The sequence below is a fragment of the Echiichthys vipera genome (genome assembly GCF_963691815.1).
Source record: "Echiichthys vipera genome assembly, chromosome: 3".
NCBI lineage: Eukaryota > Metazoa > Chordata > Actinopteri > Perciformes > Trachinidae > Echiichthys > Echiichthys vipera.
In genome coordinates this window covers 4,032,269-4,054,247 of record NC_139828.1, presented here as the reverse complement: position 1 = coordinate 4,054,247, position 21,979 = coordinate 4,032,269, and the positions used below count along the sequence as shown (strand labels likewise).

The window sequence follows — 21,979 nt, the reverse complement described above, 5'->3', positions numbered from 1 at the left end:
CAGTTTGGAAAGCTTGGCGTCTCAAAGTGACCGCAAAGGGTCAAACACTTTGAAAAGGCTCCAACATCCTCGAGATAATCATCCACCCGTTTATGCTCCAATCAATGAAAAACACTGAACTGGTGAATGTGACATTACCAAGCTGGACCAAACAGCTTTAACTCTACACAACGTGTTTCTGTTGACTGTCTGAATCTTGTGATGCATGTGTGGTAATTACATGAATGTAACTCCAGGTCTATGCGTACGTGCAGAACCCTCTATTTTCAATATGAAGTAGGCGGACATGTTTTATGTGCAGGACGAATTCTTTTCTCTCTGTTGCCTTCCATGGTGTTGACTAATACATTCCCTGGTTAATCATCATGAAACCGTGATATTTCCTCTGACAATAGTCATGACATCCCTGCCTGCAAGCCAGCACCTCACCAGAGGAGTTTTTTCGTCTTCTTTGAATGTAAATGTTTCACACCTGTGTGTTCCTGCACGTACAGGTACCTGTCCGACCTGCACGCTCCCGGCGATCCCGCGTGGCAGTGCATCTACGCTCAGCACAAGTGGATCCTGCAGCTGATGCAGAACTGCCGAGATGAGTTCATCAGTGGCCAGAGAGGTGACTGACTCACACACACGTCTGAGATGACTCGCTTTAACACATGAAGCGAAAAGCCCCTGTTTAGGCTTTTCCATCAAACGGCTGGTGAGACTGAAGGTAGCAGGGGAGGGGGAGAAAAGTCCAGCTGCCTCTCCGTCGTACCAGCTCTCCGCTTGCATTCCCCTCTCTGTCACCACCCTCCCCTGCTCAGCTCGAAGCCCGCATGTTTATTTTTCCATGAATGTATGAATAAGATGAAAGTGAGGGAGCATTGGCTTTGGATTTGGGTTTCAGAGCTTGACATGTTACTGCACACGCACACATAAAAACCCTCTTTCTCGCTCACACACAGCTTCACAGATGGATTGAAACAATTAACCCCAATTAAGCTGTTCCTCTGTTAAATCAGCCAGCAGAAAAATGTGAACGTGAAACCGTCCGCTCAGGAAGAACAGCGATACGGCAACTCACACACACACACACACACACACACTCCTACACTCCTACGCTCACACAAAGGCACCCATACAAATACATTGTGAGTGGGTGGCTGCTTCACATAGTGCAGCTGGAACATAAACATGTCTAATGCTAAGGGTAACAGTGGTTTCCGGGGCTCAGGCTTGATGGATCTGGGGGTTTGTGTGTTCCCTGCCTCTCCACAGTTAAATATCGTCTTGATGATCATGTCAGGGATGGCCCCTTTTCAGTCCGCACACGCATTCCTCTGCAGAGCAACATGTGGCAGGGAGTGGATCTGAAATTGCATGCAAATCAAAAACAAACCCGACTATTCTGACCATTGCTTGTTTCCAAAAATTGCACATTTATAGTTATTGACTTAAATACACCATTCGAAGACATTTGAAATACATTTTAAGTGATTCAAGACAAACATTATATCCAAACAATATTACTGTGCACAACAAGTCGTCATACCTTAAACACACGACAAGTCATTTGTCTTCCAGAATGACTTCTCTAAACAAGACTCACGGGTGTTTACCGATCTGCTGCCACATCTATGGTGAAGTCGAGGCAACTAGAGCTACTTGGTTTAAGGTTAGAGAACCTTTATATTTAAAAGAAACCAAACGTGACTGTTTCCAGCTGGAGAGGACACGAGTTGCGGTCATCGCTGTCGAGGTCTTGCGATCTGTAACTCTACCCCGACTCCCCTCGCTAAGAATTTTCTGCAGTGTTATGAAAAACACAGAGAGAGGACGCTCATTATCGGCACAACCTGTAAATGTAGGTCGTTACAAATGTTACCCTGTGGAGGTTTCACATAAATAAACAATCCTGTTTACGTACCGTTTTTCTCATCAAAACATCTGCAAAACCAAATTTTGGCAGACCTGTATTGTTAACCATGTTTGCGATCCTCTCCTTCCCTCCCTTCTGCTGGCACGTTGGTACTTTCTTCACCAATAGTCGTCTGTCAGTGAAATAATGCATAACCGTGAGTGTGTATCATGTCACCAACGACGCGCTCGAGCACAGAGCAGGGTCTTTGGATTTGATCTAATGCCGAAAATAACCTAAACATGGTGTTTGTAAATGGTATAAACGGTATCGGTGAGTGTGTACCGTGGGATTGAACCCTCCAAAAAATTGTTGTTCTTCTTCTGTTATGACTGATTCTCAAACTAGACACAAAGATCGTTCTATGACATTGATTTTCTGTGAACGGCAGCATTCATATCACATCGGTACAGGGTTGGTATTTAACAGATGTTAGAAAATAATAATTTATATGTTGTTGTTTTTAACACACTCTCATTGGGGGGGGGGGGGGGGGGCGATATCGGAGCATCTCTAATACAGAGCGCGCTCACTTATGTGGCGACAAACACGGTTTCTTATAAGTATTTTGGAAACGTAATTTTGATTATAACACTTCCAATGACACAGAAAGGCCCGTCGTGACCCGAGTGTTTCTTTCAAACAGTTGACCAATGCTGTTATTTGAGGAAAAAGTGTCTACATAATGTCAAAGGCACACACACAAGGGGCAGCCGTTGGCGCAGTGGTTAGAGCAGTCGCTCGAGGCAGCAGCTGCGGGTTCCACCCCGACCCGCGGACCTTTGCTGCATGCTGCGCCCCCCTCCCCCATTTTCTGCCTGACCTTTATAATAAAAAGGCTTTGAAAACTGCCAAAAAAAGAATCTTTAAACAAAAAATAAAAAGCGTAGCTACAAACAGAGTTTTAGCACAGGGTTCATTTCTTCTCTTGTCGTTTGCCGCAGCCAGCTGTCTCCTGTCCCCTCTGCTGTCACACTTTTACAGAGAGACTCTATCCCCACCTCTTTCCCCCCCAGCACACACACACACACACCTGGTAGCTGTTTACCATCCCCGGTCTTCGCTGCTTACCTCTCACCCGTGTACGAAACCCGCGCCTCTTGAAACGTCCCTCCACCCAGGCAGCCCCTCTGAACAGCCACCATCATAAAACCACATCCACCACTTTCCCCCAACCCCACTCTTCCTCCCCCTCCCTCACCCTTCCTCTCAAATAGCCAGACCCCCCCCCCCCTTACCGGTACCTCCTCTTCCTCCTTGTATCACATTTACCAGCTCAGTGCATTTCTGCTCCATCTTATAAGCTATTGTCAGCTTCACACGTGGCAGGGATTACTCCTCTGCGATGGATCAGCCAAGTCTGCACTAACCGATGTCATTTTCTCTGTCTCCCGTGTTTCCGAGTCCAGAATATGAGGTCAGAGGCCGTTCTGGTGGAGCTATGATTCCATTAATTACCCTCATAAATTGCCATAAATGTGAAATAGACCCATCCATCTCCGTTGAAACAAAAACCTCCAGAGTTCCAGTTTTCTTGCGAGGAAGCAAAGCGCCGCAAGTTGCTCCCGTATGTCTAAACACTCCCATCGTGCCCCGGTGCTGCAATCCGACTCTGCCCCATTCAATTATAAGCTGCAGTATTCTTATTTCCCGAACAACGCGTCTTCTGCCAACGTCAATACAATTAGCGGGAAACTTTGTCCGTAGGAAAATAGGTTTGTCAGTGAACAATTAGAGGGACTTCAGTGTTCGTGCATTCGACTGGGAAAACATACGGTTGTGATTTCAGACTCAGTCAGCACCACTCTATAGGAAACGTGTTAATTATTACACTACAATTATCATGTTTATCAAGTGTTTGCATGAGTATGAGTGCAGGGGGTGTGTTCATTTCTATACGGAAATCCAGGAACTTATCAGTTTATTTGTATTCTTTATTCTCTGTTTATCTTTTTAATCTGAAAAAGATGCTGGAAATCAAAAATCACAATTAAGCTGAAAATCAAAATGTAAAAACACCGTGTCCAGGGCCAAAGCTGGCAGTGTTTCCTGTTGTTTTCTCAATGCGTCGGATGGATCCGTGAGTTCATTTTATCCCAATTTTCCGTCTCTTCGGTTACCAGACACATCTCCTCAGCTGACGGTTGATTGAAGCTCCTTTCCAAGGACGCCTTGATTACAGTTTGATTCAAAACAACAAGGGCACACACGGAAATTATAGAAAAGCACTCAAAAGTTACATAAAGGCACACAAGGATTACGGAAAAATGTTACAGCATACGTCACCAAATTACACAACAAACAAAACAAGGACATCAACATTAGGGACAGAACAATACAAGAAAAATCACATGCATCCACAGTCTTATATATTCTGTACTGTGGGGAATAATCTACATTTAAACAGGAGTCAGCAAAGAGTGTGTGTGTGCATTTAGAGAGAAAGCAGTTGTGTGTGTGTGTGTGTGTGTGTGTGTGTGTGTGTGTGTGTGTGTGTGTGTGTGTGTGTGTGTGTGTGTGTGTGTGTGTGTGTGTGTGTGTGTGTGTGTGTGTGTGTGTGTGTGTGTGTGTGTGTGTGTGTGTGTGTGTGTGTGTGTGTGTGTGTGTGTGTGTGTGTGTGTGTGTGTGTGTGTGTGTGTGTGTGTGTGTGTGTGTGGGGTCTAGGTCAGTGACCCCTCGGGGAACAGGAACTCATCCGACCTGCGGGGAAGCGTCAGACCTGTTGAGGAAGTGAGCAGAGAAACATCGTCTCTGCGTCTTCAACACGCAACACACACACACACACACACAACGCTTCCTATATTTAAACCTTCCGACTTCTGGACGCAGCGACATCATTTGTAGTTTGAACGCTTAAAGCGGCCCTGCACACACGCGCGCTTACGCCTAAACTGTCTCTCACACACACTGTGCGTTCTGAGGACGCGGGGGGGGGGGGGGGGGGGGGGGTTCAGCCGACACCTGGATCAACAGCAGCTCTCATCCCTGTAAAAAGAGAGGAAAACATCACAGGGACAGACTGCACAGCTCCATATGGGCCATGTGTCAGTGCGGTGTGGGACGTGAGAGAGCTTTCTGTGTTTCCAGATAATCTGACTCAATCGAGAATTTCCTTACTTTCTTTCTTTCTTCTTTCTTTAGACTGGATGGCTGCGTTGTGTACACGGCCGACTCGACCGCATTCGCTCCTTTGCTCGGGGATTTCTCAACACATTGCTTACACTGCGTTGAGCCTGTGACTCACCGGTACACTTTTCTCCGTGTGTGTCAGACACATGTTTTGGAAATGTGGCCGTCCGTCTCCCTCCGTTTAGACAAACTACACGTGGGCGTATTGCAGCATTGCACGAACTCGTCTCTAAGGTTTCATTTTCATTGTAGTAAGTTTGATCCCCTCAGCACTGCGGTGTTTCACTTTCAGTCCTGTCAACTTTATACTGTTATCCTTAAATTGTCCCATAAGTTCTTTGCACTTAAGTTATCTCACTAGACGAGGTGTGTGTGTGTGTGTGTGTGTGTGTGTGTATGTGTGTGTGTGCGCAGAAGGACTTTCTCATTACTTCGCTGCTGCAAAGCTCCCCGTTGCCATCTAGTGGAGCTCTGGCGCTTGCTTGCGGATCAGACTTAACTGAGCCCAGCGTGGCCGATGTAAACCCACTTCACCCCAACGCTCCCAAAGCTCGCAGCTCTGTTTCCTCACCCTGGAAACAAGGGTACATTCTCTCAGCTGTGGACCACGGCAGAGACGGATCAGAACACAAATAAAGAAAGGCCGAGAGGGGCGCGGGGTGATTGTTTGGTGTGAAAGCCCGCTGAGCTTATTGAGGAATGTGGAATTATGAAAATGGCTTATTTGATATCTGAAGTATGTGAGGTGTTTTTTCTCCCTCCGAGTTCATTTCTCACCCCCCCTCTCCTCCTCTCGTTATTTCTCCCAGTTGGTGTCGGAGCTCTGGATCCAGAGGGGGATACCCGCCCGTCGGCCCTCGGCAGGCTCGGCCATACCGCGTCTCTGAAGAGAGGGGGCAGCCTGCGAACACCACGACCCAGCAGTGAGCATCATAACTCAGCCACACACTCGGGGATTTGGAGGGGCTTCCCTTTCTGAGGCGCATTATGAGTGGGCTTTTGTTTGTTTGTGTGTGTGTGTAACACTGCGCGGTGCTTAGGGGAATCACAGTTAGAAGAGGCATGCATAGAGGAACTGCAGTGTGTCTCCTCACGTCAGACAGTAGAAGTGCAAACAACCGGCGCTGCTGTGCCTGGAAGCTAACGATGATTAGATTCTTTGAATTACAGAAGCAGACATTTTCATTTTCAGGTCAAGTGCTTTCTAGTTCATCCTTGTTTAAGCCCCCCCACCCCCCACCCCCTCAAATCACCTCCCAGCACAGTTTAGATGAGTATGTGTCTTTTTTGTTCCAGCCTGGCGCTTTGAGACCCCGCAGCAGGTGCAGTTTGTGGAGAAGCTGTCGGATGTGGTGATCGGTCAGCTGCCCAACTTCTGGAAGCTTTGGATCTCGTACGTTAATGGAAGTCTTTTCAGTGAGGTAAACACTTCTACAGTGACAAGAGTAAAAATACACTGTTTACAACACACGGCACAACTGATGGGTTCACCCTGATCACAAAAACATTTCATGGTATTCAAACATTCAGGTTAGGGATGCAACGATTTATGGGGCGAACAACTGACGATATTTGCGTTGTTGACCGCAATCGGCCAATCTTTAAATAAGATAACTCTCACTGATGTTTATCTGCTGTGTTTCATTAACTTTACACAGCCTGAATGTTGTTTTAAAGGGTTTTTGTTCGATTGAATGTGTCCTCATTCAAAGACAGTGTAACGAAAGGCTGTAAAGTTTAAGTAACAATAAAAAAAAAAAGAAATACCAACGACAAGCAGACCGTATCGGTGTCATCCCAGAGTTTTACCCTCGGTGCACCCCAGGTTCAGATAGTTTGATTTCCTTCTCTGAGATTTTCTTCCTCCGCCCTGAAACAATGGAGGTGATTCTTAATTTGTAGAGCTCAGAGTATCTTTTAAAATCCGCAGTAACGCGTCGTTCCAGAAACGTCCATCTCACTCTGGATAGTCCCCAGACACACTGTGAACAAAGATATCACCCATGAAAGAAAATGGAGATAATATATTAAATAATTTGAGTGGATTTGCTCTTTTAACTTTATGGGCTAAAAAAACCTGATGTTTTGACAAACCTGAAGAGGATTAAATCTTGTTTCACTGCAGCTTTACATTACAGACCTGCAGCCACTATTTTATTTGAGGGTTTTTCCCTTTTTAAACGACACTTTTCTGTTATTTCCAACAAAACATTGTGTTGTGGTTCCTGGAAATGTAACATGGTCTTACAAAAGCGCAATAACTTCAACATCAAAGCATAATATTTAGGACTCTATGGTTCTTTACGGTATGCTTTAACACAAATATATTTTTCATATTGAAAAGCCTCACAAGTTATATTTAAATAACGGAAATGTTCAAATGATGAACACTGTTCTCAGTTAATAAAGTATTTGGCCGTGTGGTCAAGTCATTGATCTTCCTGGTTGTCTAGAGGTTAAGACGCTTCTCATATTACTCCTATTTCCAAGCTTCCACTCGACCTTTTTGTTGCTTCTCTAACCCTCTTTCTCCGCTGAACTAAAAGAAAATGTCTTTAAGATGTTATTGACACATGGAGGACTTGTTTCGACGTGCAGGTGATATTAAATTATAACATTATCGTTTCTTTTTCTTTCTGCAGACTGGAGAGAAATCTGGGCAGGTGGAAAAGTCCAAGAAGAACGCCAGACAGAGACAGAATGACTTTAAAGTACGCTTCATTGTGACTGTTCACATACAAATGTTATTTTCAGGTTCCTACTCAGTTCCACCGCGGTTGTTTTTAACATAGATGTCACCTAAACCTTGTTGTCGCTGTGCTCTTTATAGAAAATGATTGAGGAGATGACCAATCGGCTGGTGAAGCTCGTCCGCGGGGCTCTTCTCCCCACCACCCTGCCGCAGGGGGAGCTGAGTTTCTACGGAGGCTGGGAGAACAAGACGGAGCTCACCGGAGCCTGGCTCACACAAGTCATACACACAGTCAGGTTGGTAGATGAGTCTCACTGATTATGTGCAGTTCGGATGGGGTTTTATGCAGGGATGTTGTAACTTTACCATTACCTTCTTTTGTCGCTCGTCCAGGGCTTGTCACGAGGCGCTGTCTGCTCTGGAGATCCCAAATGATTTGCTGCAGGTGATCCAGGATCTGCTGCTGGAGCTGAGAGTTCACTGCCTCATGGTGACTCTGCTGCACACGACAGAAGGTGAGCAGCAACAGTGATGGAGGAAGACGGGATGAGTAAGGCTCATCCTTTTACGCGCAAAGTGATCTTCATGGGAAGACGTATGTTTCCCATGGGTGTGCGGGCGGGCGTCAGACAAAGTTAGGAAAAGCAATGTTTAAGTCCAGCCTTAAAACACAGTCACGTCCACACAGTGAGTCATGCAGCTTATTAATGAAACACTGGTATCAGATCAGGACCTGGCTCATACTCAAAGCCCAGGTATTCATATCGGTACTGAAAAGTCTGATCGTGCATCCTTTTATAGTACGTTTGTATGTATACAAGTAGCATGTTGTAGGGAATTGGGACCAAAAACTCAAACGGAAGATTTCTGACATTGCGGTTGTTTTGCACAAACCCAACACTGAGTCTTTGGCGGTCAGTGTCCTCCACTGTCACCTTTTACCTCACGTCACCTTACTTCCAGGGCCGTAATGGAGAAAGTGTTATGAGACCTAAAACCAGACAAGCTGGGTTTCACTTGTGGTTGGGTTTGGTCATATTTAGAAGAGGGGCTGGTTTTCTCTTATTTGTTCCCCAACGTTTGCATCAAATTGTGGTTTTTCCTTCAGAAACTCTTAATTCTCTTCATGTTTTCATTTGTAATGACCCTGTGTGAAAGTGGTCACACTTGATATGTCGAAAAAAAGTGTTTTTTGTCTGTGAGTTGAATAAACTGCAGAGAGGTTTCCAGTCGATTCCCTTTTCATTCACATTTGTGCTTTTTTGGACGTTCAGATGTCAAGAGGCTCGCTGAGAAGGAGGACTGGGTCGTGGATAATGAGGGAATCACCAGCCTGGTAAGAGCGTGAAGTGTCATCGCATCAATATACACTCAGAGATACACACCGATATCACTATTACGCCTTAAATGCATTTTTCGCTCTTTGGTCAGCAGCGTACTTAGTTCTTTCCTGTTCAAAGACAATAGAGAAACTGGCTTTCACTCACTTTTGTATGTGTTTCCTGTAGTAGATCATTCCGTCTGACCGTTGAACATAATGTGTCTTTGCTTTGATGTTTGTCACTTTCTTTTAATGTGTGTGAGTCCCTGCTGAGGATGCTGATAAAGACTGAAGGGTATTTTAAGGAGCCATGTCTTTTTATAATCCGTGTTCTCTCCCTCGTGTCTTTTGTGCAGCCTTCCCAGTTTGAACAGTGCGTGATCCAGATGCTGCAGTCACTCAAAGAGCCCCTGGAAATTAAACCCGGAGAAATCAATGTGAGCTCCACGATCATTGATGCAGATACGGAAATCGGAGTAGCAGAAGTGTTCGTGTGATGATCATAACTGCAAACTTTGGCCTCCTAGATGAACTTATCGGTCATTGACACTGTGTTTCGGTTCATCAGTCTGTTTGGCCAGTCACAAACATTTGTTGCTAAGGGCGCACTCACACTGTCCGTCCATACCGTGCCCCGTGCTTTAGGGTCCTTGTCCCCCCCTCCAGCCCCGTTTGTACTCACACTACCTGGGCCTCGGCAAATGCTTCTTGCTGCCTATACGTCATCACGCCGTAACACGTCACACGCATTGATGACGTCATGGCGATGCGTGGCTTTGTTTCCAAATCTTTCCGTAGACCTCTGAGTTTTTGTGCGTCTTGTCGACTGTTTTTGAATCTTTTCATCGACCAAATCTGCAGTAAACACTCCACCTCCGCATCACACCAACGTGAACCTTTCACCGCCATTGTTTGAAATGTCCGCGCATGGTCCCTCCTTCTTTTTTCTATGTCCCAACAGGCGCACAGGAAATGACCTCAGAACTGCCGTAGGCCTCGTGCTCGTATACGTACGCACGCTCATGCTCGTACACGTGCAAACATGCTCTACAAAACGGGCCGTGGACTGCGACTTGGCCGCAGCTAGGCGCGGTACGGTTGCACTCACACTGGTCAAATGAACTAGACTTTACCTGTAAAAGCTGTTTGGGCACGGTACAGATGGACAGTGTGAGTGCGCCCTAACACTCTCTTAATATCTTAGACTTGAGCATGTTGGTGCTGCTCCGTCGCTGCAGACTGCTACTTGTAGGCTGGCTCAAAGCAGAGTTTGAATAACTGAAATAAACAAAACAAACGGGATGAGGACACGTTCACTGCAAAGCAACTCTGAGAGTGTTTAATATAATCACATGTTTTCTGTAATGATAAGTCGTAGGTGCAGTTAACCCATAAAGTTGCATAAGTAATTGTCCCATCATTAAGCACAAGCAGTCCTTTTAGCCACAATCATGCAGTCCTACTTAATTCATCATTAAAGGGCCATTTAAAAAAGGAATAGTATGGATAAATTATAAAAAACGCACAAAGCACAGAATAACACAGCCTCTGGTACTCCGGTACTTGCACAGGACACTGTAGTAAAACTTTTCTAATGCGTTTCCTCCAGGTGCTGCAGTTAGACCAGGTCCAGGACCAGGCCACGGAGCTCAGCGTGGGCATCATGAAGGTAAGATCTGTCAGCCTGCAGCCCAAACGACAGATATGGTTAGGTCGTGGGTGTTTTGACTGATGCAGTGTTCAACGCAGTGGAGCTGAAATTTAGAAAAAGTAGACGTCTCAAACTCATTTAACACACCCACAGTTTTAGCTCCGTATCCTCTGTTTAACTAAAGGATCCTTAACACTGTTTGATCTCGGGCTGAGAGAGAAATGTGCTGATGATCAATAATCGTAAACAGCCGTTCTTTATCACGCGCGGTGACACAAGTCCGCCGCCTGCTAAGACGTGCAAAGCTTCAGGTTAGGATACGATCTACTGACCTCTAGATAAACTTCAGGTAAAAGCTAGGGTGTAATAACTTGCAAAGAAAGCAGGTGCACTTTAGATATGCAGATATGCAGCGTTAACTTTATTCCATTTTGTCCGATTTCGAAATTTCACAACCAAAGACAGGCTGCGTTAAAATTCTGTGTCCAATATTAAGGACCAAAGTCCCGCAATGTGACTTTGTAATTGGGATGAATTTACTGGAAATGAAGTGTGTTCATCACAGAATTAGCAGAGCTTCGTTACAATTTGTCTAAATTGAGCTATTTCAAGGGAAAGGACATCATATATCCGATCAGTATCCGATCACAGGGGTTGCATCCAAGTCTCAAACGTGGACACGCATACAGGTGTGTGGAAGCAGCCGATGTTTGACACAAGTCATAGCGTCACAGAGGAGTGTAACCATAGCCAGAGAGGTGGGCCGAGCACCTGAACATGAATGAATTCGTGTACATTTGGATTTTGGATCACACCGTTACAGGAGCTCTCTCCAAACGGGGAGCAGAATGTCCTGTATGTGTGTCCACATTTGAGACTTTGATGCAACCCCTGTGGTCGGATACTGATCGGATATATAATGTCTAAATTATTGTAACGAAGCTCTGTTAATTCTGTAGTTGTCTGGACCTCATCTGAAGCTCCAACATTACGTCAAAGCAGCCTGACGCGTCTCAAAGCGCTTTTAGTGCACGCTCGGCCATTTGAAGCAATGGCTGCACTTCAAAACGTGCGTGTCAGATGCTTGTAGTGCGTTTGGGCCTTCAGTTGACTCCGACCAAAATGACCAAAAGATCTAACTGTCACGAACTAAGTGAGTTTAGCCGAGTTAGATATGAGTAGTGACGTTTTCACACCATGCCTGTCCCATGTGTTTGTGTTTAACGCAGGTTTTCATAAACTGCTTGGAGCATCTGAGCACCAAAACCGACGGAGACATTGAAACATCTCAGTAAGTATTCAGAGGACTTTATTCTTTAATCAAAGTGTGTTTGACTCTGAAAACGTGCTTAAATCTCTCCTGTGTGTGTGTGTGTGTGTGTGTGCGCAGCAACATTTCAGTGGACCTGTCCTCTCCAGATCGGTTCACCGCAGTTCACGAGGGCACCAGTCCCACATCTGTAAGCGTGCTGTTTTTTAAATGTTTTATTATTTCCTGTTATTAAACTGTTTGGGGTTGGTACACCTGAAATCCTACATGTGGCAGCGTCACCAGAGCGCGGGCCCTCTCCTTTACACAACAGGACAAACACGTGTCGCACAAACCACAAAATGTCATCGGGCTGTTTCCTGGTTGTGGACAAGAAGCAGATACCTCGTTTCCTGTAACTTGGTGGAGATGTTAGTGGAGGGCGTGAAGCGTAGGGGAGGAGGAGGAGGACGAGGAGGAGGAAGAGCGGGGCGTAGAGGGCTTCTGGTAAAGGGAAATAGAGCAAGGTGCAGACGGGGTTTCCCCAGCCCATATATGTGAAGTAGGGGTTGGGTTGGATTGAGTGCAGCTGACCAGAGTTAAGACTGGTGTCACTCATGAATAACGAAGAAACTACCACATACAAGTGAGGGTGGTCCCCGTCTGCCAGCTCCACATAGACATCAGACACATCTGCCCACTGATGTCTCCTATCTTGTCTGTAAATCGAGTGTGAAAAAAAAATAGTTGCCAATGACAACATAATTTGTGGTTGTCAAAATGTAGGCTAACAACTCTGTCATCACTACCGTCACTGTTTGTGTGCATGTGTTTGGTCATTTGTGTGCATTATTGTGTGTTTTGGGTGCTTTGTTCTTGTTGGTTTGTGAGCGCCAGGTTGAGTTTTAGACCCTCGGAGTGAGGACATTTCAGCACAGTTAGGCCATTTCAGCACAGTGAGGACATTTCAGCACAGTGAGGACATTTCAGCCACGCAAAGACATATTAGGGAAATGAGGACACGTTTGAAAAGTAAGGATACTTTTGGAAAGTCAGAACATTTAAGGAAATTAGGACGTTTTGTATAGTAAAACAATTGATTCGGCGTTTTCCAGCTGCAGCAGCAGCGACGGAATAGGCTGCAGCTGAGCCTATGACGTTAGCACAAGTTTACCTACCTTGGTTGTGCTTGACGAGTGCGTGCTCTCTATAAACACACAGCCTTACAACAGTGTTAGTCCCGCCCATGGCGCTGATTGGCTAATCTTTAGTCCCCTGCAGCGCTCAGTGGCTTGACTGTTCCCTGTAGTTGGCAGATACAAGGGTCTGGACCCAGACAATGAATTTTAGCTCACTGAGCAAGTGAAGAAATTAAATTTCATTTGTGAAAAACAAGAAGATTCTTCCCAGTGACTACAGTATAGCAAGCAAGGACATTTTAGGAAAGTGAGGACATTTTAGGAAAGTGAGGACATTTTAGGAAAGTGAGGACATTTTAGGAAAGTGAGGACATTTTAGGAAAGTGAGGACAGTGGGAGTGCGCCCTTAGTGACGCTCTGGGCATTCTCTATACGTGGTTGATCGTAAAACTGTCTCAATGACTAATTTGATGTATTTTCATGACGAAAAAGACCATGGCGTCCATTTCTGGACTTCCACTTTAAGACTTTGTTTAAGGGCTAACATTAGACCTAGGTAAGGTTAGGGTTAGGTCTGGAGTTAGGCGTGTAGATGTGATGGTTAAGGTCAGGGGCGAGTGAACGCTTTATGTCTGAAAGTGTAAACATGTGTTTTATGTGTGTAGGAGCAGCGTCTGCTGATCATCCTCAGTAACTGCCAGTACCTGGAGAGACGCACCTTCCTGAACCTGGCCAATCACTTCGAGAAACACGGGCTCACGGGCACAGAGAAGATCACACGGGTCAGTTTCAAACTCCACTTCTCACCAAAGGAAGCCGGCTCTGTGTCATCCTGCTGATGAGAAGTGTGTCGCGTTGTGTTGTGTTGTGTTGTCGTGAACAACAAAGCTAATCAGGGAGATGCTGAAGATATGACTCTTTTCTTTAAAAAAGTAAAGGTCATTGTCTTGGAAGCTCAGTTTGACATTTTCTCTCTCACACACACACGCACACACACACGTACACACACTTGCTTACTCACACACACTCGCAATGACTAATGGCTGATTCACAGAGCAAAGAAGTGTTCGGTTCGTTTTCCAGTAAAAGCTGGCGGAAAAATTGTTCCTTGAAAGTTCGATTTAGACTTTTACTTTTCTCGTCTTGTTCGTATTTAAAAGCAAAACAAGGGTGACAGTTTTCATTCTTCAAATATGATTTAACAGAGCTTTGAAGAGTAAGAAGTCCCCCATCGTGCATCTATCACGCAGCTGCCTGACTGTGTGGCACAGCTGTAGCGTCTAACACTGGAAAAGGTCCCCCCACCGTTCCTCTGAAGCACTAAAACAGCTACACTTAACAAACTTGAAGGTTAAAGCATCTCCCGTCACACACACATTACACTCAGAATTACGATGGATTCATCATTTGACTTTGATTGGAAACATAATGGGCCTCGTTTATCAATCTTGCGTGAAAACGGGCGCAGATCTGAGCGCAGAATTGGTCGTACGACAGGACCCACGTGTGATATATGAAACATTCGTATCGGACCAATCTCAACGTACGAATGAGCGGGCCTTGATAAATGCTACGGCTGAATTCGATCGTCATTAACATGTTACGCCCTCAAATATTCCTGGTTCGGAGGCCTCGCCCACTGAGGTCAAACACGGAGAGACGAAACACTTGTTGGAAAAGAAACTTTTCCGACACACAGATCAGCATCCTGACATCCGACATGGAGCAAAATAAAGATGTGCTTTTTGTCTTAAGAGTGGAATAAAAGGGGCCCATTATAAAAACGCTGTATGGAAAAGAATAACGGAGGCAGTCAACCCGAAACAGCGCTTCACTGAGACCCGAGTGCGTGTGTGCCGAAGTTGGCCTGGAAATTGTCGTACGCATGTTTTTCTGCTGTACGTTCGTTTGATAAATGAGGGCCGTAGAGTAGAGACAACAAAATGAACAGAAACCTTCATTGAAGTCTTTGTTTTACACATTTGAGGACTTGCTAATTTAATACTTAAGAATGGGACAGAGTTGGTTTATTGTTCTGCATACATTCGTCACAGTGTTAATGCTGGAATACTTCATTGATTAGCAAATCGAAGAGAACATTAACCAACAACAACACAATGTGTCACACAAAAGAAGATGTTAGCTTTCGATGCATTTGTCCAGTTTAGATTTAGATGTGTCAATGAAAAAAGACACTTATGTACAGGGGTGAAAGTAGTTTTTATTTTTTGTATCATCATATTGACCCATAGTGTGCGCGCAGTGCACACTAAAAAAACACTTATGTATTATAGTTTACTTATCAAGCATTCACTGGGACTTCTTAAAGTCTCGGACTTTGCAACAAACGTCTGTCTGCTAAGACACTTTACCAGCTAGCACGTTGGCGCACGATCTGGTGAAGCAGTAATCGCACCGCCCGCTTGTTGTCTGTCCAGCGAAACACTGCACACATAAAAACACAATTTTGAAATATCAACATTGTTTTCTATGTATGCTGTTTTCATTAAGGAGACTTTGCCACAATTGTCTGTTTACTTAAACACTTTGGATCCCTGCGGCGCACATTGGCGCAGGATGGTTCAGCAGTACGTGCGCTGTCTTGCTCGCTGTCTGTCGAGTCAAACGCTGCACGGAAGGTTCAGACCCAATTCAGACACGGTATAGACACAAGTATATGGAACGTTTACTGGGGATTATGTGTTGCCTTTGGTAATTTGACGTTAAGAGGGCAACGTTTTTGACGTTTCAGAGACTTTATATTTTTCTTCCAGGTACGACATACCCTCTCCAAATATCTTAGTTGTACCCCACGCCAGCCAGTACGGGCTTAAGTTCACCCCTGCTTATATACTCATAATGTATTTCTCCATATCATGGTGGTAACATTTTGTGTCCTTGACGTCCCAGGTGAGTGTGGACGCTGTACGGGAGCTGGACAGAAATCTCTTTGAGGCCTACATCGAGAGACGAGCTGACCCGATCGCAGGCTCGCTGGAGCCCGGCATCTACGCTGGATACTTTGATTGGAGAGACTGCCAAGCGCCTACAGGTACTGAGCGCTCTCCTTTCGTGCCACAATCATAAAACATTGACTGTATGTCTGATGACAACAGGGGAAATCTCCTGCGGTAACCACTAACTGACCCTTGTTAAATCAGAAATAGCCTTTAACAGTCTTGCGGGTGAGAACTCGACATCTCTAGTGTGATCTGCGTTGTTTATGTGTCATGTGTAGAGTACGGCTCTTTGATGGCTCACTGTAAACACTGCTGACATCTCTCTTTTGCCCCCCCCAAGTCTCATGGCCTTTGTTTTGTGCTGTGGGTGCGCAGTGAAGTACGCGCACATGAGTTTACTTTGACTTTTTCTCTCACCAGATGCACCAAACCCAGGTGAAACCTATATGCGTATATGTGGTTTACCTTAGCACAGGATGTGAGGCAACATGTCAGAATGTGTGTTTGAGCCCTGGCTGAGTTTTCAGAGAGGGCAGCAGCAGCTCATTGCACGGTTTTTGAAAGGCAGTGTTGATCGAAAGCTGGGCCTTGCTCTGGTTTGTTCCTGCCGGTGGGAGTCTGTGTGTTTGGGCTGCATGTGAAAGAGGAACATTTTGGACACCAAACCACAGTTCTAGGATATGATACTTTCACTCATGTCGGTGTGTGGGGGCTGCAAGACAGTAGAAATCCAGTTTCAGTACTTTAACTAAGCTGTTGCCTCTTGTTGTGTCACTGTAACAGTTCATTTTCAAACCCAAACTTAGAAGTTGCTCTGGTCTCCCTTTCTCTTTTCTCCTCACAGAAGAGTGTAAAGTAAAGTGGAGCACTTCCAGCTCTGTGTGTTTACATTATTTTGATCTTTAGGTGCAGATTATTACTCTTTTCAGAATCAAACACACGGCGAAGCGATAAAGACCAGTGAATACGTCGTCTCTCAATTGTCCAGGTCGTCGTTCTCGTCAAAGCAATTTCAGTCGAAAGCAACTGGACTTGGTTATTTGTGTAGGAAGACGTTTCACCTCTCATCCAAGAGGCTTCATCAGTTAATTTACGCATCTGACCAGGCTGGGACTGGACCAGGACCAGGACCAGGACCAGGACCAGGACCAGGCTGGTCACCAACTAACTGGTGTGAGATCCAGGTATTTAACCTCTCACAAGGCCGATGATGTCACTGGAACCATTTGTGCTCCAAGTGCCAACGACCGTCGTTAGAGTGACAGTTGTTGGTGGGAAGTTGGTTTGGACTTCTTTAGTCCTGGTCCTGGTCCAGTTGTAGGGAGAAGTTGGTCTGGACTTGGTTAGTGCTCTGTTGAGTCTTAACGACAGTCGTTGGAATCACAGGAGGACGTTTGTGAACAGTTGTTCTTTGAGGTCGGATTGTTGAATGAAGGGATGAAAGGGCAGCATTGTAACCTGGAGATGAGTGGTGTCTCAGACCTCCTCCTCTGTTTAGCGATAGTTTCTCTACTTTTGCGTAGATAGCATCTTTTACTCCTCTTCCTCTTTGATTATGTGACCAAAAAGTTGGGAATGGTTTAAGAGAATACCCACAGCCAATCAGAAAAGAGTCCTGTGAGGACCAGGTCAGTGTTCTGCTGCATACCAACATCATGAAACACATGACCAGTCCTTGCAATCTCCAAAGGAACCATGCCACGTGGTCTTTATTTATAGGTCCCTATTTTTTACAAAGTTGACCCGTGTTACCAAGAACGTCTTCCCGCCACTTTCGCCTGTGGCTCCACACACTTGATGTCTCTGCATGCTGATAGAAACTCTGAAATACTATTTGTTTCCGTTTAGCCCTGTTAGCATCTCATCCTCTCGTCTACCTGGACTTTTGTTCATGTTCATGCGCCTTCTCCTCCCTCAGGTGTGAGGAACTACCTGAAGGAAGCTCTGGTCAGCATCATCACGGTCCACGCTGAGGTGCGAACACACTTGAACACACCACGAAATTTTCTCTTGTCGTTTCGATAAACGCTGCATCTTCATCACCAACTTTGTCTGTCTCAGGTCTTCACGGTGTCTAAGGACCTGGTACCTCGGGTTCTGTCCAAAATCGTCGAGTCGGTTGCAGACGAGATGTGCCGCCTGATGCAATGCGTGTCCTCCTTCAGCAAAAACGGAGCCCTGCAGGTACACACGGAGACACATCATACAGTTACTCATAGTAAGACCCTGACTCATAAGTCCACCCTCACACAAGTTGGGGGGTTTACCGGTTGTTTCTAATAAAGCCATATTTCAGTTTAAGCCACCAACGGGTGACATTTGGTTATACTAAACCCCTTTACACTGCGTCTCCCTCAGGCCCGACTTGAACTCTGCTCTCTGAGAGACGCCATAGCCGCGTACCTAAACTCTGAAAGCAAGTAAGTGCAGCGCACGCACACACACACACACACACACACACACACACACACACTTGCACATTTATGCTGTGGCATGGACGGGAACTCACAGGCAGTACATGCCCAGTGATTTATGGTAGCAAATGTCACAAGCATAAATCTTAGAAGTCGCACATCCCTCACTACAATCCCTATTTATGTTACTTGGTGGGTTATGGAAAGGAAGTGAAAGTAATCTGGTTCTGCTGTGTGCATGCACTGTGGTGTGCGTGTGTGTGTGTGTATGCATGTGTGTGTTCATGTGGGAAGGTCACTGTGTAATGCTTAGCCTTATTCTAAACTGTGTTTTCATGTTTCAAGTGTTAATAAATGTGTTTTTCGTTTAAATCAAGTTCTAACTGAGCGTCTTATTCCAGCACCAGCTTTAAACTGGCTTTGGACGCCCTTCCTCAGCTGCACAGCGGAGCCGATAAGAAGTGAGTCTCACACTGGTTCCTAATAAAATGTGTCATCAGTATTTTCTTGATGCTTTTAAGATTCATTTGACGTGATTTTTGTTTCTTCCGCCAGGTTATTGGAAGAGCTGTTGAACAAGTTTAAGAGCAGCATGCAGCTCCAGCTCGCCTGCTTCCAGCCCTCCTGCGTCCAGCCTGTTAAGAGATAAACTACCACACTCTGTGTTTCCTATCTGTGTGCAATCAGTGAATGAACTTTAACCCTATCTTTTCACCCATCACTTGTTTTACTCATCGCTTTTTTTCACTTTCAACTTCTTCCTCACCAGATTGGATAGAAATGTGTGTTCATCTAATCTTAAAGGCTCTAAATGAGTGGATTTCATTGTTAGTGTGTAGGACAGTCCCACTCATGTTGGTTATGCTAATCACATGAGATGACAACAGAAGGTTCTGGGTCCGCAGTGAGCTGTGATCAGGCTGGAGTATAACAATCATAAAAATTAAAAAAAGTGTCCTAATCAATATTCAAAGTGTGTGTTGATGCTTTGTACTGTGCCATCTTAATAAAGTGAGAGGACTTACTGTTAGAGTGATGTTTTCATTTGGTTCTTGTGTCAAAACACTCAACTCAAGGTCCACCTAGAGCGCACTCACTCTGTCCATCCGTACCGTGCCCAAGCAAGTTTCACGGCTAAAGTCTAGTTCGTTTGACAAGTGTGAGTGCAACCGTACCGCGCCTAGACGCGGCACGCTTGCCGGCCACGGCCCGTTTGGGAGAGGTGGGCTTTTGTAAAGCACGTTTGTACATGTACGAGTGTGCGCACGTGTACGAGCACGAGGCCTACGGCGGTTCTGAGGTCATTTCCTGTGCGCCTGTTGGGACGTAGAAAAAAGAAGGAGGGACCATGCACGGACATTTAAAACAATGGCGGTGAAAGGTTCACGTTGGTGTGATGCGGAGGTGGAGTGTTTACTGCAGATTTGGTCGATGAAAAGATTCAAAAACAGTCGACAAGACGCACAAAAACTCCGAGGTCTACGGAAAGATCTGGAAACAATTTGACGCATCGCCATGACGTCATCAATGCGTGTGACGTGTTACGGCGTGATGACGTATAGGCAGCAAGAAGCATTCGCCGAGGCCCAGGTAGTGTGAGCACAAACGGGCCTGGAGGGGGGGACAAGGACCCTAAAGCACGGGGCACGGGACGGACAGTGTGAGTGCACCCTGAGTTAAACTTGTTCTTGTGCTTGTGAACGTCTCACACATTCTGCATCATCAGATCAAGTCGTCATGGAACTGTAAGTGTTGAATCTTTTCATTATTCTGAGCACTTTTAAGGACGTCTCGTCCATTTTGACATGTTTTCATCAATGATCAGTGACTATCTGAGACTTTATTAAGATGGCTACTTTATTTTACAGTAGCCCTTGAGCTGAGGATGAGCGGCAGGCAAATATATATATATTGCATTATAACTCAGTTTAGCTAGAAAACACTCAGAGTGCATAGATCTGCCTCAGCACGTGTTCAGCATTTTATTTTAATGTAAAGCACTTTGAGTTGCATTTTATATGTATGAAAGGTGCTATATGAATAAAGCTGATTTGATTTGATATTATCATGTGTCTCTTTGATTTTACAGTTGACAGGTGAAGGCCCTGACACATCGGGCCCTGGGCCTGTGCCCGGTCGGCCTGTTCAGTATCCATTCACACATAGATGTTTACAGTTCAGCAAAACGTCTCTGGTCAGTATACACTTGTTTTGCTCCTTTGCCCCAGAGTGAATCCACATAATGTATTAATGCTCCCTGTAGGTTCAACCCTGTGAAAGATCTGCAAAAGGATCTCTGAGTGAAGTGAATCATATTTGCATATTAGTGCTATATTTGCAGACAGTTGGTGTGTGTGCACCACAGCCATTCATCTCTGGAGCTCCAGCTCACCAGATCACTCATGCCGTCTGGCACAGCAGCGTGTCGCACTCTGGGAGGAGAGCGAGCGCAGGGCGTGTGCAGGGTGTGTGGCGGTGTTGGCCGTTAGTCGCACCTTCAAACGGAACTCAACAGACTTTCATTTTATCCCAAAGGAAGATGGAGAAAGTGTGATTGCGGCCGTGGGTGTAGGGACTTAGGAGGCGAGCGGTACGGTTGTGGTAGGTCTTGTCACTCAGGCAGAGACAGACGGCAACGCCCACAGCTCACATGAGAAAGTCTGACAAAGACATGAGGTTATCTGAGGACAAGCTGCAGCGGTTGACCCATTTAATCTCCACTTTTTCATGTGTGAGCTTCACCTGTATTTCACGTATATCTCTTGTTATCTACTGATTTCTGTGGCCGTCTACGTTCATGCGTCTCAGACCTGTTTTCTTTCCCCATGTGCGTTTAGGGGAAAGCCGTGCAGGGCGGGCAGGAGTTGTTTTGATTCTCTGAGGTCTAAACTTAGCTCGTCGCCCTCCCACGGATTCATTCACAAAACAGGTTCAAAGCCTAAAACCGTATCCGCTCTCTGTTTACAGTAACAGAAGGTGAGAAGGGGGAGTTTTTTTATATGTGCACCGGCGCTCTGTTCCATTCAGGAGAGGAGATGACGAGACCTGATCTGACTTTTCTGCACCGTGAGTGGGTTTTTAAAGGGAATGGAGAAATTCGACACATCAGAGGAGATTTAGGTTGAGCTCATCTTAACTGTCTTATTCATGCTGAACAAAAACAAAGTTATCAAAGATCAGCGAGGAACATACACAGAAGTCACACTGGAAATGTGGCATTTACCATCTAACACCTCTGTTAGGCACCAGTGTATGAACACTTCCTGTAAATGCACGGTGTGTCATTTACAGGGGCTCACAACAATAACAAGAGACGGGAGTTTTGGTGCGAGGCAGCGTGGGATCATGGGAGTTGTTGTCTTCATAGCAGTCAGCCTTTCTCGGTTAGGATTGCTTCAGCGTTCAGGAGTTTTTACTGCAGAGATCAAAACAAACTGATCCGCTAATTCCAAGTTATAGTTCTTAAAAGCTGTATACACTCACCGGCCACTTTATTAGGCACACCTGGTGCTTAATAACGTGTC

General features: G+C 45.5%; 1 protein-coding gene across 1 annotated transcript in view; it reads left to right on the top strand.

Annotated features, from left to right (window-relative positions):
* exoc2 (exocyst complex component 2) overlaps positions 1–19,480 on the top strand; it is a 56,389-nt gene extending 36,909 nt beyond the window's left edge. The window contains exons 11-28 of the mRNA XM_083911225.1: positions 495–613; positions 5,839–5,952; positions 6,326–6,450; positions 7,672–7,740; positions 7,860–8,017; positions 8,115–8,236; positions 8,996–9,057; positions 9,399–9,479; positions 10,652–10,711; positions 11,923–11,984; positions 12,084–12,153; positions 13,747–13,863; positions 15,992–16,133; positions 17,960–18,015; positions 18,103–18,225; positions 18,400–18,461; positions 18,857–18,916; positions 19,011–19,480. Coding sequence (XP_083767351.1) covers positions 495–613; positions 5,839–5,952; positions 6,326–6,450; positions 7,672–7,740; positions 7,860–8,017; positions 8,115–8,236; positions 8,996–9,057; positions 9,399–9,479; positions 10,652–10,711; positions 11,923–11,984; positions 12,084–12,153; positions 13,747–13,863; positions 15,992–16,133; positions 17,960–18,015; positions 18,103–18,225; positions 18,400–18,461; positions 18,857–18,916; positions 19,011–19,104 — 1,696 coding nt within the window. The 3' untranslated portion in view covers positions 19,105–19,480. The remainder of the gene's footprint in view (positions 1–494; positions 614–5,838; positions 5,953–6,325; positions 6,451–7,671; positions 7,741–7,859; positions 8,018–8,114; positions 8,237–8,995; positions 9,058–9,398; positions 9,480–10,651; positions 10,712–11,922; positions 11,985–12,083; positions 12,154–13,746; positions 13,864–15,991; positions 16,134–17,959; positions 18,016–18,102; positions 18,226–18,399; positions 18,462–18,856; positions 18,917–19,010) is intronic.
* Positions 19,481–21,979: the final 2,499 nt, after the last annotated feature.